Genomic DNA, 16521 nt, shown 5'->3' with positions numbered 1-16521 from the left:
CCAGGGAAGTGTTCAAAGACATTTGAGGACCACTTAAAAATACACAGGCTATAAAAAATGAATGCTGCAGAGATTACAACACATCGTGTTGAATAGGACTGATGCATCTATTTTCCAGCTGTCTCTTCTTCATTTCCGCTGGTTTCTTTTTCCATGTTCCTCCCCATTTCTCTAGTCAGGTCTCTGCCCTCCTTCCCCTCTGCTTGCCTCTTTGCAAGCACTCCAGCTTGCACTCTCCACCACTCGCAGTGCCTTCTCTTATGCTCCCTTTCTTTGACACTGCAGACAGGCTGGCAGGAGTTGACTGGGTCCTTCCTAGAAATCCCCACCTTCAATAAGAAGCCCAACAAATGGCTACCGAAAAGCAAAGCGTGGCTCAAGTTTCAAATAAAAAAGCTATGCTGGCAGGTATGCAGCTGGCAGGAAGCACTGGAATGGCCTTCTGGGCTGCTCCAGCCCTGGTTAATCCCTGGGTAAACCTGATATTGAACGATGCTTAGGGTGTACATTCTTGCAGGAGCCTGAAAAAAAATCAACAAAACAATGCAATACTGGCCCTGAAAACAGAATACCCCACAAGACCTCAGCTGCATGGATGTTAAAGAGAGAGCAGGCTTCATGTTTGCTTTATGTTTTGGCAAGCATGCAATCTACATTTTATGGAAATGCTAAGTCCTCCTGACTTGATTTTATCTCAGTGGAAAAAGGCACTTGCTAAAGAACGTGTACTCAGATTCAAAGCTTTGAAGAGATGGCAAAACAAAGCCAAAATACCATTTAAAAAATGCAACACAAAATTAGGAACTGTCTAACATTTCCTTGTCACTGCTTATATCCCAGTATTATAGCTCATTTTCCATGAGCAAAATCTGCCAAACAAGTAAAAAGTACTGCATGCAATGCAATTTCACTCTCAGAGCCAGGTAACTTGGAACATGGGAACCATAGGAGAGTTAAATCATCCTGAACCAGGCCCTCTTGCAGAAGAAATTACAAGAAATTAATACTTCAAATTTCCTCAGTCTGGGAACTGAATTGTCTGGGGGATCAATCTGATGTAGGGATACAGACATTTGCTTCTCTGGTATTTGTGGTATTTGCCATATTTAGAATACAAATATTGTACTACCCTGGGATGTTCCCCACTCTGTGATGCTCTTGAATCCCAATAGCAAAGAAGAAAGCAGCAACGCTTTAGCAACTGAATTAGATAAGAATCCTAAGGCAAAAAATTCCTTTGCATCTCTCCCAGAAGAATGTAAATAAAGACAGAACACATACACACAGTTGTGTTTGTGGGTGAGCACGCAGAGAACGTGTGGGTAAAAAACTGCAACAGTGTGAAAAGCATGCAGCTTAGCACAGATACTTTTATGTAACAAATGGGACACACAGACGTGCAGAAATTTGTGAGAACACTGAGGGGGGAACACGCTGAAGTGGTTTTTGTAATCCATCTGATACAATGAATTTCATGCTGTAACACTTCGTGAAGGACTGCAAAGAAAGTCAAGCAGTTTCTCTGCAAACCTAACAAAAAGAATGATCCCAGCATTTACAACCATCACAGCTGCTAAAACAAACTTGAATGTGACCCTTAAGCTATCAGGGTACCTGGGCTGAGGCAATGAAATATAAAGAAAAACATCTATTTTGAAGAGCTTCTTTTGGGACAGTCTCAAGTAATAAATGGCTGACAAAGGCAACTAAAAGCCGGCAGGAGCTTTTTGCATCAGGCTTTGTCCACCCAAAAAGATGGGAAACCAAAACTCCCAAACCTCCTGTCACACGTTTTATTCATCCCACAAAGCAGTCAGTATGGATGAGACAGGTAAGTGGGGAAAATGGCAGTGAGCAGAAACACAGAGCAGAACCGACTGCGTGTGAAGCAAAGAACCAAAGCAGAGCCTGCAAGGAGAAATGAGGCACGGAGTCAACGTCTCATGACAGGATAAAATCTTTTTGGCAAGGGCAGACCTGAAGGCATGATTCACAAATAAATATTTACAACTTGAATAAAACTTCAATGCCAGCTTGAGAAAAATGGGACTGGTCACGGCCAGGAAGGAATGCAGACAAAAGGAAAAAGCATCACGGGTCAGGGAGGGATTTTATCTGACTACAGAAAAGAAAAAAATAAACCACCATCTTTGGACGAAAGTATTTGCAAACAGGAAATAAATTAAAAAAATGCTGTTCCCTCTCAGTTTTCAAATCATGGTAAATGATATATTTCAAAAGTTATCCTAAGCGTTGCTGCTCCTCATTTAAAATCAGAAGCACTTCTACATCTAAAATATCCAGCAGCTTTCTAGAAACACGAGGTTAGAGGCTAAATGGCAGGAAATCGTGTTTCTGGGACTTGAAAGGCACCAACTACTGCCTCTTAAAACCAACTACAGCAAAACCAGCCAAGTAATGGTGGAGTTAGCCTCAAGTATGAAATACAACCACTGAAACATGATGTAATTAATTCTTGGGCTCGAGGAAATGTGCAGAGAGACACTGTAACCTGCCCTCACATGAATGCACGGAGACAGGTGTCTCATTTCACCTACAGCCAAGGAATTATCCACGTACAAAGAAATGAAAAGATGACAGAATCCATGTAGTATGGATAAGGAAATTGCATCTGAAGTGGACAGCGCGAAAAACAGGGCACCTGCAATACCTGCAGCAATTAATTCACCTCGCTGCCTGAAATATTTCATATCTAAGTACTGGGAAAATTACAATTATGATGTTTGAGCGTTGAATGTAATTGAATTTTTAATGGTCCCAGCTGTGAGGGAAATACAGAAGTATCTTGCAGAAAAGTCTCAGTTACTGCTGCCTGCTTCTCTACGTTGGGAAGCATTGAAGAATTTCACCCTGCATAACAACACAAGAGAGGATCGTGTGTTTGTCACCACTATTCCTGTATCTTGTCCTGCAGCTACCAAGATGACATCTGGGCATGGAGTGTATCTCCATCAGCTGAATTCTGGATGTCAGTGCGATGTTCATTTATGTGACAGAGAGTTCAGATAATGGAATACAGAGAGAAAATAGTAATGCTTCATAGAGACATCCAACAGTCACCACAGGTATAAACAAAGATCACACTTACACTCCGTTTCTTAAGAACTAATCATTCAACTGTAAAATCCACTCAATCCTTTTGCTGATTTTTCAGTTACCTGCAACATCCACTGGAAATAAATACAATCTCAAAATGCACAATCCTTTATTATGCTGAGACCATAATTTAATTTCCTTCCATAATGAAATAATGCATCTTTTAGGGACAAATTCTATAGAGAAAGAAGTAAGATTTAAGTAGAGCTGTCTGTTAATCATCAAAAGAAAAGAGGACTATTCTATGGGGAAGGAAACAACACACGCTTTGAGATCAGAAACAAACACCACCCGAAAAAGTTATGATGTTGCTGAAGTAAATCATTCATCAGAATTTCCATTTTAAACTCACAACTCAAGAACTGGCAGCAAATCCATAAGCCAGCACATAGCCCAGGTGCCCAGAAGGTCTTCTGAGCTTTGCTGCAGAGACCAAGGAGTTTGAAAGGAGCAGAGCCATGAGCCCTCAGCACAGATTGCAGCTTCACATCCTGTGATGTATGTAGCTGTCTGCTGGCCAACCAGATGGAGGGTAGAGTCTACATGAGGCTTTATTTTACAATTTCCCTAGCACTGTCTGCCTAGAATAGTTTATAAAGCAAACTGGAAGACCCCATAGGCAAGGTGTAGTGATGAAAGATATTTTGAGGTACATGAGGAGACTTGCATTAGCTTAGGTAGGTACCGGAGGCTTCTTGAAGCTTTCACAGCTGTCTGCAGCTATTCATGTATAGCAGTTATTATATATATTATTCACTTGCATTTCTGAGTCAGCATCTTTGTGCTGAATGTTGTCACCTTTTACTTCACTTAATTTAGTTACTTAATGTTTTTGTGATGTCCTTTCTCTTTTATTTAGGAACAGAGACCGCAGAGCTTTCTATAATCAGTGCAATCTGAACAGAGTAGCACTGGCACTACAGAAGAAAGCAAAAATATCAGTTCCATAAACAAGTCATTCTCCACACACTCACCATTAAGATGCGCCTGTAGCTGTCCCTGTCGATGCCCCACAGCTTGAGATCTGTCTTGGCCTTGACCGTGGCAGCCCTGGGCGTTCCATAGATCAGTGCCAGCTCCCCAAAGCTGCCTCCTTCTCCAATGCTGGTGACCCACTCTCCATTCACATAAACCTGTCACAGCAGAACACAAAATGAGAAGCAAAATGAGACCAGGGTCTTAGACGCCATTCCCTCCTCCTGCCCATTACCTATCAAGTTATTAGCAATTTCCTTTCTATTAGTCAGTGCTGTGGGCACTGAAAGAAAACCAGAGCAGAACACTTTCCTCAGTCAGTCAAAAAGAGGGCAACCACCTGCTTTGTGGACAGAATTTCAAGTCATCTTGCTTCAGCACAATGACCGTATGTTCTCTCCACAATTCCAGCTCCCATGGTTAACTGGCACCAGGCTGTTCCTCTTGTGTTCAAGGCTCAGAGAGTCAACAAGCAGAACTGTCACAACTTTGGCTTTGGGATGCTGAAAAGCACCATGGCCATGAAATGAAAAACACTGAAAAAAGGGTGTCTTCTTTGGAAAAGAAACTCTTTTTGCCCCCTAAGCTTAGTGCCTCCAACATATAAATGTATCAGAATCTCCTCCCTTAGCAAGGAGTACCGAGTGCGTTGGATTTGGGTAGCTTCCCAAATCCTCCACAGAATTACCCTTCCATAACTCAGGAATCAGAACATACGAAGCAGTAATTCACCCAAAGGCTGCTTAGGCAATATATCTTCCTGAAATACAGTATGGGTCGATACCACTATAATTTGAGACATATAATTGGAGAAGCCCTACACCTGGGTGCTATGTAAAATCTTCAGTGCAGAAAAGAGGACTTAGGAAGGTGTTTTACACAGAGCTCAATTTGCCATTGATGATACAGACCACAAGACATAACGTGCATTCTAAGGCTGGTATGGGTTGTGTATTCTGCAGCTTGCTTGAAGCCTTGCTGCTCTAAACCTCCACATTAAGCCCTCTTCATCCTACTCATGTGTCAGTGAGGTCAGAGGGTAGGAAAGGCTGTGTGCACTTATCCAGTGTAGAGTATGTCCCAGTCTGTTACAGACCAGTAACAACAGAATTCAACTAGAATGAATTCAATTCCTATGGAAACTTTGTGAAGAAAAACACTGTGAAGAAAATATGCAGGTATTCTTGGCTTCAGCAGGAAATCATGGGAAAGCAAAAGACCATAGCATATTATCAATTACTGGTAACAGATGAGCAGTTTTAAAAAATATATGAATTAGAGCCACACTCAAGCTAGGCATGAGAAAAGGTGGTGAGCAAAATAAATGAACTGGGGTCAAAACTCAATGAATTGTCAGTATTAATTTTACTTCTACTTTCATTTTATGATGAAAAGGCATATTATAGACTATAGCTGGAATCAATCCCAATTTATCTTCCCGATACCCAATTAAGATCTGATCCAGCTCCTCCTGAGGTCAGTGAGAACCTGGTTGAGTAGGAGCTAAATGAGGCCATGGAGCAGTTCAGCTCATCAAGAAACCTCTTGGCAGCCAGCTGAAAAGGGACACCATTAGCATCCCTGCTGAACTCAGGGCACTGCTGCAGCTCTTTGTGCTCCTGGAGCATCTGAGGATCAAGGGGTTGATATAAAGGGTAAAAATAATCCAGAACAGGCAGGTGGTAGCAGGCTGCCAAGAACGAAGCCAAGCTACAAAAACGTGTTTGCGCTTCTTTTCCTTGCCACCACAGAAGTGGCACACAGGAGAATCTCAACATCATCTCCTCTCAAACCTTCACACTCACTGCAGAAAAAATCTTACAGAACTTACTTCTGATTCTTCTCAATCCACCCATGGCAAACCAGGCCACACGTGTGAATGCAGGGACAGGACATGCTCTTATATTGAGAGGTACTTCACCAGATGGACCTGGGTTTGCTACAGCGAATTCATGTCCTCACTGAAAATTTCAGGGTCAATAAGGACAGTCCAATAGACTTGAATAAACTGTGGAGTCCACTGTGAATGTCAGTGTTCTCATTTTTAGCACAGAAAAGATACGTGTGTTTCTATATGCTCTTTTGTCAGAGAGCAGATTTTGTTGTTGCATGAGAGGTAGTTTGGTAAAATGATTGGTTAAATGCAGTGACAACTTCGTTGAGGAATATAAACCAGGGTTTGGATTATAAGCAGAAAATAAACTCATACCAACACATAATTCTTCAGCAGTATGGTTGACACTTCTTTTTAAAGCAGTATGCATTGCATGACTGTCGCCCAGAGGGGAATTAAGATGGTAAACTCGAGGCAGAGCAAGCCATGGACAGACATTTACAGTTGCACAGTTGCTGTAAACAGAGGCTACTACAAATCTGCTGTAAGACTTCTTTAATTTTACTGTCTTACTTGACAAGGCTCCCCAAAATATGTTTGACATCCAGCCTGTAAACTGTTTATGCAAACAGTCATCCCTCCACCCCAAGGGTGTCAGGTTTAAAGTACTCTGAAGAGAAACCACATCACTGATCTGACAGTCTTTGGGCTCAGCATTCACTACCCCAATAAAAATGTCATTTCCAATATCAGTCTCCAAAAGGACAAAACAGCTTGAGAATAACTATTGTTTTCTAAGAGGAAAACCACTGCACTTCATTCTCTGGAAAGGCCTAAGTCATCCATCAACTTTTGTCTTCACGATGATGCTGAAGTGCACCGATGAAATATTACAATGCCATTCTGCCCTTAGACAGAGGGTCCACGATTCCCTTTAAATCACTTTAAAAGAAGATAAGAAGTAAAAAGGAAAGGAGCTCTGTTTGTAAGGTGTAGGAAGTAAAGCTATTTTAGGCTCAGAACACCTTATGAAAGCCAATATTACATGGCAGCAGCTGAGATGATCTTCTTTATCTTAAAAAATACTGCGGTTTTGGCTCAACCATCTTCAGGCAGTTGTGAATTCTAACCAAAGAAGCAAGGATACAAGGGAATTAGTTCTAATTGTTCCTCAGCCTGCTCTGTAACAATTGGAACCTTTTTCTTTCTTGCAGCCGAGCAGAAACGTGTGACTGCAGATGCCCAAATAGGAAGGGGAATAAAGCCAGCAGGACCACCTACTTCCCACAGATCAAGAGTATTTAAGATTCCTATTGTTTTCCACCATTTAGTACCAGCAGTACAATTCCTGTGGGCTGGAAAATCATGCAATTTCATTCACTTCAGGGATTTTTTAGGAGGCAAGTGGGAAAAACCTTCTGTGAACATCAGCAGTTCCGTTCTCCATAGGCCACGATACACATATGTGCTGTGAGAGAATCTGCAATGAGTCACACGATGCTCAGCGCCGTCGGAATGCATCTTGGCCTCATCCATCTTCATCCAGAGAAGCACAGTGTGACCTTAGCATTAGCAGTAACAGAGCCACGTTTCTCCAATGCAGGAGAGGAACGTGGATCTCTGAGCTTCATAGAAGTGACTTTACTAAGTTCTCACTCGTGCGTTGCTGATTTCAAGCAAACTGTTTAGCTTTTATTTTTTTTAAGGCCACTTTGTGATCTGTGTGGACAATCTAATTTGTTCCAGGCATTGCAACTTTCAGATCTTAAATCTCCTCCCTTGAATCTGTTTGTAATAATTTGTGCTTTGTGTCTTGTCATGCCTTAATATTTGTTATCCAAAAATGAAGATGAGGCTTATTTCTTCTTGGAAAAATAACCAAGTCTTAGCCATGAGGGATATTTATATGTGGGTAGTTTTCCCAAATAAAGCCAGTACTTTATTTGTACTGTGAATGTGCTTTTCTCAAATATAAATACACAAACTTGGAGGCTGCTCTCAGAATCCTAAAAAATCAAGGGGAAAGCTTCAAACTTTAAAAAGTTCTGTTTAAAGTCTCAAAAAAAAAATATCCTTCTGAAATTAGAAAGGCATTGAACAGGAAGAACCATAAAGATGGAAGAATTCAAACAAAAAGCAGCCTATGGATTATAAAATATAACTAGTTTTAAAATCCACATGTAAAATTTAAAATTCTCACATAAACCACTGTGTAATTTTCATCTTTGTACATACGAAGTAGACAATCTGTATACATAAATAAGGGTTTCAAGAAGATCTGACCTACAGTAGAAAGATAATCTTAATTTATAGCTCCAAATATAGCTTAATACAGCACAGAAGCTATTTAAGAAAAGCACTGAAAAGTTTTCATCTTGATTTTCACCGAATTGCATTTCAATGGCTGTTGTTTTACAAGAAGAAAACCTGAGAATGTCTGTAGAAAGTTGCTGTGACATTAAATAGAATGGGAAGTTGCTGGCTCTAAAAAAACAACATCTATTCTGAAAGAGCAGTTGATGGTGCTTTTTAAAGTATAGAAAAAAATAAAAATGAGGTTGTAGGATTAAAATAATAAACAGGAAGTCTTTTTATATTTAGAAATATGGATTAGAGATTTTTGCAAGACACATACTTTAGCAGGTGCTTTCAAGATCTTTAATGGAAACTATAATTTAAGCTCTGCCAGATTTTGGCACACGTTCACATTTCCTTGAGCAGAACCCTTCTGGTAGGCAGCTGACCTCTGAGACTTCCACCCTCACGCCTTTAACAACTCGCTATGAACTGCATGTGGATGCAGCACCAGGTCAGGAGTTTATGGTTCCTCTCAGCCCCGAAAGGCGAAGAAGGAAGGCTGTGACTGACAGCTCCATCACGTCCTCTCACACCCCGTGCCTGCCCTGGTCCACTACCTTTCCCATCCTGGCCCATACACCTGCTGCATGAGGGAAGGAAAGCGGGTTCTCCCACACGTACCCCATTACTGGTGTTCTGGGATGTGCTGCAAAGCAGAAAGGTGATGGCTTGCACTGCATTGAGCTGAGCAAGCATACATGGCAGACAGCAAGCTGCTGTAAAGAAATGACCTGAGAATAACAGCCAGCAATAAGAACCTTCCTCCCATAGCTCCTATGGCTTTCACAATCACTGAAGAACACTTTGATTTCTTTAAATCAGGTAGAGGTGCTACCCACACATCTGTGGATGTCGGCTTTTACTGCCTGGAAAACTGCTGCTGTATAACTGTAAGTCTTCCTCACTGCCATTAGGAAGTGAGATTAAAAACCACTTCTGTACGACAATTTGCACTCTTCTCCTTAGCCCACAGCTCATGTGAGCAGGGCACAGTGCTTGCCAACTGAGGGAGGGGCTGCATCTTATATGGCTGTCCACTGTAACAGCACGAAGGAAATGTACAGACACTTCATCCTGTGGGCATGATAACAGGGCTGGTTTATACTCTAAGAAAGGCCAAGAGTTGAGGATAAAGTGTTATTATATTTAAAGATACGTTCATAAATTGTAGTTCTAATTTGACTCAGATTATTTCTAAGCAAACATGAGAATCCTCTTACTCTTCTGGGTGCCCATCCCCAGACTAACAGTGAATTACTTCAGAATGTTTGGGGTTTTCTCTCAACTCACACCACCACTCACTGCTTTTGTTATTCCGACTGTGTTGGTACTTTGTTTAGTTTTGTTCTCTTAGCTGAAAGATTTTCAGCTCTGCCCCAACTTTCTTCCAGGAGACAGAGATTTTATGATGGTAATTGCCATTTCCTTTACGTACATCTTTGCATGTGCACTCGTTGCTATCAGTCACAATGTACTCAGAGCAAACTGCTCCTTGAATCCACAAGTCCCATTGTACCTGATCACGGAAACAGAGAAAGCACAGCCTGGCGTGGGGTGAAAAGCCTCGATGCACTTGCCAACACTGACTGAACTAGGCAGATAATGGCTCTAGGCTGTAAGTCCCGGGGTCAATTATCTACTCTCCAAGTAGCTTTTTTTTCTTGGAGAAGGGTGGAAGCATGCCAAAAGAGTATCTGGCAAGGCTTAAATGAACTGCAGCTCGGTTACTAGCGGTCTGGGTTTTCTTCGGACAAAAAGGATTTTAGCACCGCTGCCCTGAAAGTGGAAGAACTTTTCCTGGGGAGCATCTGCAGCATGATGGTGCACAGCCACGGGCCTGGGATCTGCCACAGGAGCACATTACTGGACATGAGCAAACAGCAATCTTGGACACCATTTTCAAAACCATCTATACTGCTTAAGAGCCTGCACGTACTCGCACTGCAGTGGCACTCAGACCACTCACTTGCTCTAGCTGTTTTTTCAAATTTTACCCTACACGCTATCTCAGAAGCCTCAAAGGATCCTGAAATGCTCTGGGATATACAGTATTGCTCTGCCTAAAACGTTAATGAACTCCAGAAGTCATGAAAAATGATGTGGACACATGTATCTTCTTGGGCCACTTGTGGTCAAGAGCATTTATTAAAGAATTTCAATTTTATCCACCAAAAAACAGGCAGAACCTGTGATAGACAAGTAATACATTGTGTTAGATGTCTATCACAGGTTCTGCTTCTTTTGTTTTTTTTTTTAACCTTCAAGAAGGTGTTTTTTATTATGTCAGGTTATACCTGAGAAGGAAACTAAGGTTTCCATCTTACCTGACAGAATATAGCCTCTGGTGCTGTAAGTAAGCCCTTCTCAACATTTGCCACCTTGCAAAAGTTTTGAGATCATTTTCTGATGCCATTTATACTCCCCCTCTCCCCAGGCCAAACAGCGAAGAACCTTTTCTCAAGGGCTTTCAGTCAGGACTGATTGTTTTAAAGAGAATTAATCTTCAAGATGTGCATTTATGTACATTTGTGCATCTGATTCAAAGCCAAGGAAGTAATTAAGCCAGGTACAGGGCCCGAAACGAGTATTTTAAAACTAAATTTTAGCACTGTTCTATAAATACTGCTCTTTTATTTTCTGTCACTGTGGATGTGGCAGTGTTTGCTATTGAGAGGTATGCCTGATAGGAACAGTGAGTCAGACGGATTTCCTGAGCAGCAGCTTCCAGAGGCAGAGGCAGCGTGTGAGGTTTCTCAATTCCCAGCCATACCAATTAGATGGTCTCCTGCCACAAACACGCTTCTAAAAAAATAACTTTCACTAAAATAACTGTATGCTCCTGCCTGCCTTTAAAACAAATCACTTTCTTCTTTAAACCCTCCGAACAAAACTCGTCTGGGCATCTGAGGAGCGCCGCTGCTAATGAGCAGTCCTGCTCAACAGCACTGGTATGCAAGGTGTGCAGGAATTCAGACACATGAGAATCTTGCAGCAGAACTGAAAAGGAGGCAGCCTCATGCAGCACAGAAACGATAAGAGGTGAACAGATCACAATTTGGAGGGCGGTTTCAGAAGAAGTCATCATTTCCAAGTCTTGCTGATTAACCCACCACATATTCCTGCAAACATTTTGTGGTCTTACAGATCACTTTACACGTATAATAATCTTTGCTTTATTAATACGCTGTATTGTTCACGTATTTGGACCTAATTTTAAACACGAATTAAGGCTTCTAAGATGAAACTAACTGCCTGAGGCTGCATCTCAATTTGGAAGGAAAGAAAAAACCACATCAGCTAACTGATTAAAGAAAATATTTTCCTTTTGGCTGATCTGAACCCTCGGGTGCATTCCAGCATGGTGGCCTGCTCTGCCAAAGACTGCACACCTCCAGGTGTGGTTAGGGTTCTGAAGATAATGTCATTTGCTTGTTTTTGATACCATATTTTCCTGCTTGGAATGGACAAATAAGCTAGGATGTAAAACACGCCAATTATGAAATTATGCACAAATGACTTAACACAACAAAAGCAAAGCAATGAGACCAATACTGTGAAATCTATTCCAAGAACAAAGGAGACAGAACCACAGAACACTGCTGGATCAAACTGCGTGCCAGAGCATAAAATTGTATTAGTTAAATTCAAAATAAGTATCAGACTGTAAGTTTGTACTTACATCCACCTCGCCTTGGTCAATCACATAGAAGTTGTCTCCTTCATCACCTGGAAGCAAAATATAAAAGGTGATTGCTTCCTGAAGGTCTGCTAGATTACTCAATAATTTCCTGTCTCCATGTTTAATTCTGTAGATATTTGCACAGGTTTGTACAGCAGATTACTTACAGGGAGAAAGAGCTGTGCCTTCATAAATCAAAATGTCACGACCATTTCTTCCTAGTATCTTTCACTTTGCTTTAATTCATCTCTGGATTGATCCAACACTTCACTGAATGTAAACATGCAAGAGGCTTTATATCCTGAGGGCACTGAAGTCCTCCACAACACGCTGCAGGCATGCAGGTAAGTTGCCAAGTGTGATAACTACGATACAGCACAATGAGGTGTTGAATATTGAAAATATTTTCCACCTCTAATTTCTCTCAGCTAGAATGTGCCACTCTTAGCATTCTGAGCTGTGCTTCGCTTCCTGGCTATCTGAAGTTAAGGAATGAATGTCTTCATTTAAAATACTGCTTATCTCTGTTTCGCTGTAGCATTTTGAAACCATACAGATCTACCACTGAGGTTAAGTGTTGGAGAGCTCTACATACATTCAGCAAAAGATTGTGCCTACATCAATGGATTTATCACATAGCCAAAACACCTACAAACTCCTGGAATATGGACATTCTTCCCATTAAGCAAACAGGGCAAACCCTCAGGTGATGGGATGTGAACTGTGTGATCACAGCAAACATGCAAGGATGAAAAAGGGGGGAAGGCTTACCTTGCTGTATGACAGTTTCTCCTGCGATGTGTGTAACAGGAAACATGGCATCAAATATGTCACTGGAAAAGGAAAGAAATGTTCCTTCATGAATCAGACTTATTTCTTATCTAGCCAGTAGACCTACATTCATTGTTTCATTGAGACTTCATTAACAGATACTGCAGAAAAAGAAAAGGAAAATGTTAGATGTGACTGGAAAATGAGCCCCTGCTTGGCAAGAAGTCAAAACAACTAGCTTGGCACAAGTTGTGCTTTAAAACTGAGACTGTGATTCAGTGCACGCTATTTTGAAAGAACTCCTGAATAAAATGCACATTGGCCACTTCTTGTAGCACTGTGCAAACAAGGCAGCTTGAATATTTTACTGTCTAAGAAGACAGATTTCAGATTTTCAGCTGCAATCACTATGTGTCCCGGCAGTAACTGCTAGATGCCTGAATGGGAGCTCTGCTCTTGTGAACATCTGGCCCCACATGTACAAGCAAAACCTGTTCCACAATGCAGAGTATATTTGGAAAGGTAGATGGCTCTAAATTAATGTAGCATAACAACTGGCTAGAGATTACACTTACAGTGCAGAAGATGGGAGTCCAAACTCTGACAGTCTTAGTTACACTTTGGTGAGCTACCAGTGAGAAGGGAATCTGACCGATGCTATAGAAACACTGAAGCTACAGAAGAGCCTTATGCTCATTAATCACTGCTGAATTACACACCTTACTGTGTTCTTAAGCATACTGTCACATATCCTTAAAAGGCCAGGCAGAGCAGTGAGGACAGGAACGCACCCTGCACCAACACTTCGGGCAACTTGCCCAAATCCAGTCCTTTGTTTACTGAGGGATACAGCAGGCTCCCTGGAGCCTGGGCTTCCTTTCCCCACACCGGCATTTTGGGGAACTTACTATTTTCAGATGCATGAACAGTACAGAGAAGGGTGCTCCCCACCTCTCTTCCCCTTCCTACGCATCAGGAACAGGGGCTAAGGAAGCAGCTCCCCAAGGCAAACAAAAGGCAGCCAGGAGGAACTGCGAACTGCTGGTCTTTGTGGGATCAGCCCATTCATGGACCACCAGCAAGAGATGACATGCTTCAGACTGGGACAGAGCACATTCCTCACGAGCATAAAGGAGTGCAAGCAGTGAAGAAATGTAAAATTTTCATCAAAACAGCCAGAAGATCAGCAACAAACCCACGTTGCATTTCAATGCCTTATAAGGGAAATGCGTATTGTAAAATCCCATTATTAGCTTATTTCCTGTTCAACTGTTCCAGAATTTATTCAGGCTCAGCTCTAGGAAATGTTTCACTCCTAAGTTCAAATTGGTCATGTCTTTCCTCTCAAGCAGCCAGAACGGTTTTGCTCCCAGGGCTGAGATGGAGCACCACAGCACTGTGTCAGCACCTCCTGCTGCTCCAGGGTACCTGCAAAGGATGCTGAAGCCTATGCTAAGACAATACGTTTTGCCTCTGTTGTTTCATCAGGCCCACTCTGTGCTACTCCTATTACATTCAGGAAATGTGTCCAACACAGCTAACAAGCCAGCTCACAGGTTCTACGGACAACAACTTCGTTGGTTTTGAGTACTGAAGCAAAGATGTACATTAAATTATTCTGAAAAGTAAAAGGACTGTATTCTAAAATCCAACAAACTCATTCCTAATGAACTTGAATGAGCTCAGCATGTCTCTGGTTCGAGACTTCTCTTAGCAGAAAAGCACGAGCATGCAGCAGGCTGTGCAGCTCCTGTGCCCACACTCAGCTGAGCAGCTGAGGTTCAGATGTGATGGGGGAAAGCACCACTAGAACTGAACTGAAACAGTCACTGGAGGACCCTGTGTCAATCAGGCAAGTCAAACTATTCTTCAGTAGCTCTGGGACCTGGAAATTTTGTACCACAGAGCCTCATCTGCCTCCCCATTTTACCCACTCCCCAGTGCCTGCTCACCTCACTGAGCTTTAAGAAGAGTTCTGCACCATTTACAGGAGGAAGAGGCACTCTGCAGGGCAGAGAACGAAGCCTTCGATGTGATGCATCCGAAAATAGACACGTCACTGTGAATATCAATAACCAAACCGAAATGTGACTGAGCAAACTTGGAAACTCTTTTTTGGAACAGAAACGCAGAGGAAGTAACTACCCACAATTTCAGCCTTTCATCTTTGCTCTAAGGCTGCATTTTATTTATAACTTAACAATTGACCGTACAAACAGTGCCCAATAAATTATGTATAGCACTGCACCCTTCTTCAAAATGTTCCACAAGTCATTTCCACAAGACTTTGCAATTTTTTTTTCAAAAAACTCTTTAGTCAAAACTCACACACTAAAACTTCCAGTTGAGGTGTAATGAGCCCAAAGACTGTTGGCAGCAACAGCAGTGTTACGTGAATATTTTTCTGCCTCTGGCATCACAAATACAACGTCATTCAGCAAAGGATTCACGAGACGAAGTCTTAGATATTTGAAGGGACCTCTGAAGGACATGACATCAAACATTAGCCTACAACACACATGCACAAGTTATCCAAAGTCACGGTGATGCTGATTTGTATTTCTAAAGCAAAACGATAGGCATTCCTTAGGGAAAGAAATACACCAATATCACGACTGTCACTGGAAACACAGTCCCGTTTCTTTCTCCTTGGGAACTATTGTTCTTAACTTATATGGTTAGGCCAAGATCTCTCACGGTGATTAATGAGTCGGGGTGTTTCTGCTTTCGGATGCCCAGTTTGACATTCATTAAACAGACTCAGATCTCAGATGATACGGATCAGGAGGCAGCCTCAAAGTTTCCCAACCTACAAGTCTGGCAGCCAAAAACCGGGACATTTAGAATAGCACCAAAGAAAATCAGCCCTCTGGAAATGACTGTCATCAAATGTAGCAAACACTTACGGTCCCTGCATGAAATCCGGCTTTTCATTTAATTCAAACTAAGTGTAAAATCCATTTTGAGAATTTTCTTATTGCCTTTATTCACAGTTGCCGAAATAAACATGTCACAAGGATCAACATGCCAAAATGCTTTGAAAATTTGAAAAGTTTGTTCCTGACTCAAGCCAAAATGTGAAATTGCAGTAAGCAGACATATCTTCTCTCTTGCAGTCAGCCTATGCTCCGCATCCAGTTCCAGCCATGTGTCCTGGGTCTGAACTACATGGAGAAAACAAGTGAAGCTTTAAATACTGAAGGAGCTAAGAAGTAGCACTCAGAGGAGGCACAAATAATCTAGGCAGGGCCAAAACATGGGCGGTTGCTTTTTTCCTGTATCTTGTGCCTCTTTTTGAGCCATTCAGAATCACTCACTGGCCGTTACAGTTAAAGAAAGGCCCTCACCAACACGGTGCCAAAGCAAAGACTGTAGCTACATTCTGCTGCCGTTCTGCACACGTAGGTAGATGCCCTTCTTGCCTTGGAAGGCATTGTTAAATAATTAAACACAGACACACACATGCTCGTTCCTAAATTACAGCATAAAGAGAAAGCCAGAAAACCACTAGTTAAGTTTTCACCCAATGCTGAACTACCATGATTTCATCTTCTCTGTCTGAGCTGCACCACCAAGAACACAGCAGCCTCTGTCTCCTGCCTCCACACCAGCACTAAACTGTTGACACCAACTGTGCAAGCAATGCTGTGTGCTGAACTGATGGAAAGGGTTTGATTTTTTGCCAGGGCTTTTTTTATTGTGCTCTAAACGAGAATTGCTTGCAGGGATTTCCTTATTTTGTTCAAATGGAAATGTTATCGTTTGCCATGTTTCCAGATGATTTGTG

General features: G+C 41.9%; 1 protein-coding gene across 1 annotated transcript in view; it reads right to left on the bottom strand.

Moving 5' to 3' along the window:
• Positions 1-16521, bottom strand: part of PRKAR1B (protein kinase cAMP-dependent type I regulatory subunit beta) — a gene marked incomplete at its 3' end in the record, with an annotated part of 84864 nt that overhangs the window by 24680 nt on the left and 43663 nt on the right. The window contains exons 4-6 of the mRNA XM_079543052.1: positions 12735-12796; positions 11964-12010; positions 4092-4250 (exon numbers count right to left, since the gene is read on the bottom strand). Of these exons, the coding sequence (XP_079399178.1) occupies positions 4092-4250; positions 11964-12010; positions 12735-12796 (268 nt within the window). The remainder of the gene's footprint in view (positions 1-4091; positions 4251-11963; positions 12011-12734; positions 12797-16521) is intronic.

This window comes from Tetrao urogallus, assembly GCF_951394365.1.
Source record: "Tetrao urogallus genome assembly, chromosome: 15".
NCBI lineage: Eukaryota > Metazoa > Chordata > Aves > Galliformes > Phasianidae > Tetrao > Tetrao urogallus.
This window is presented reverse-complemented; position numbering and strand designations above follow the sequence as displayed.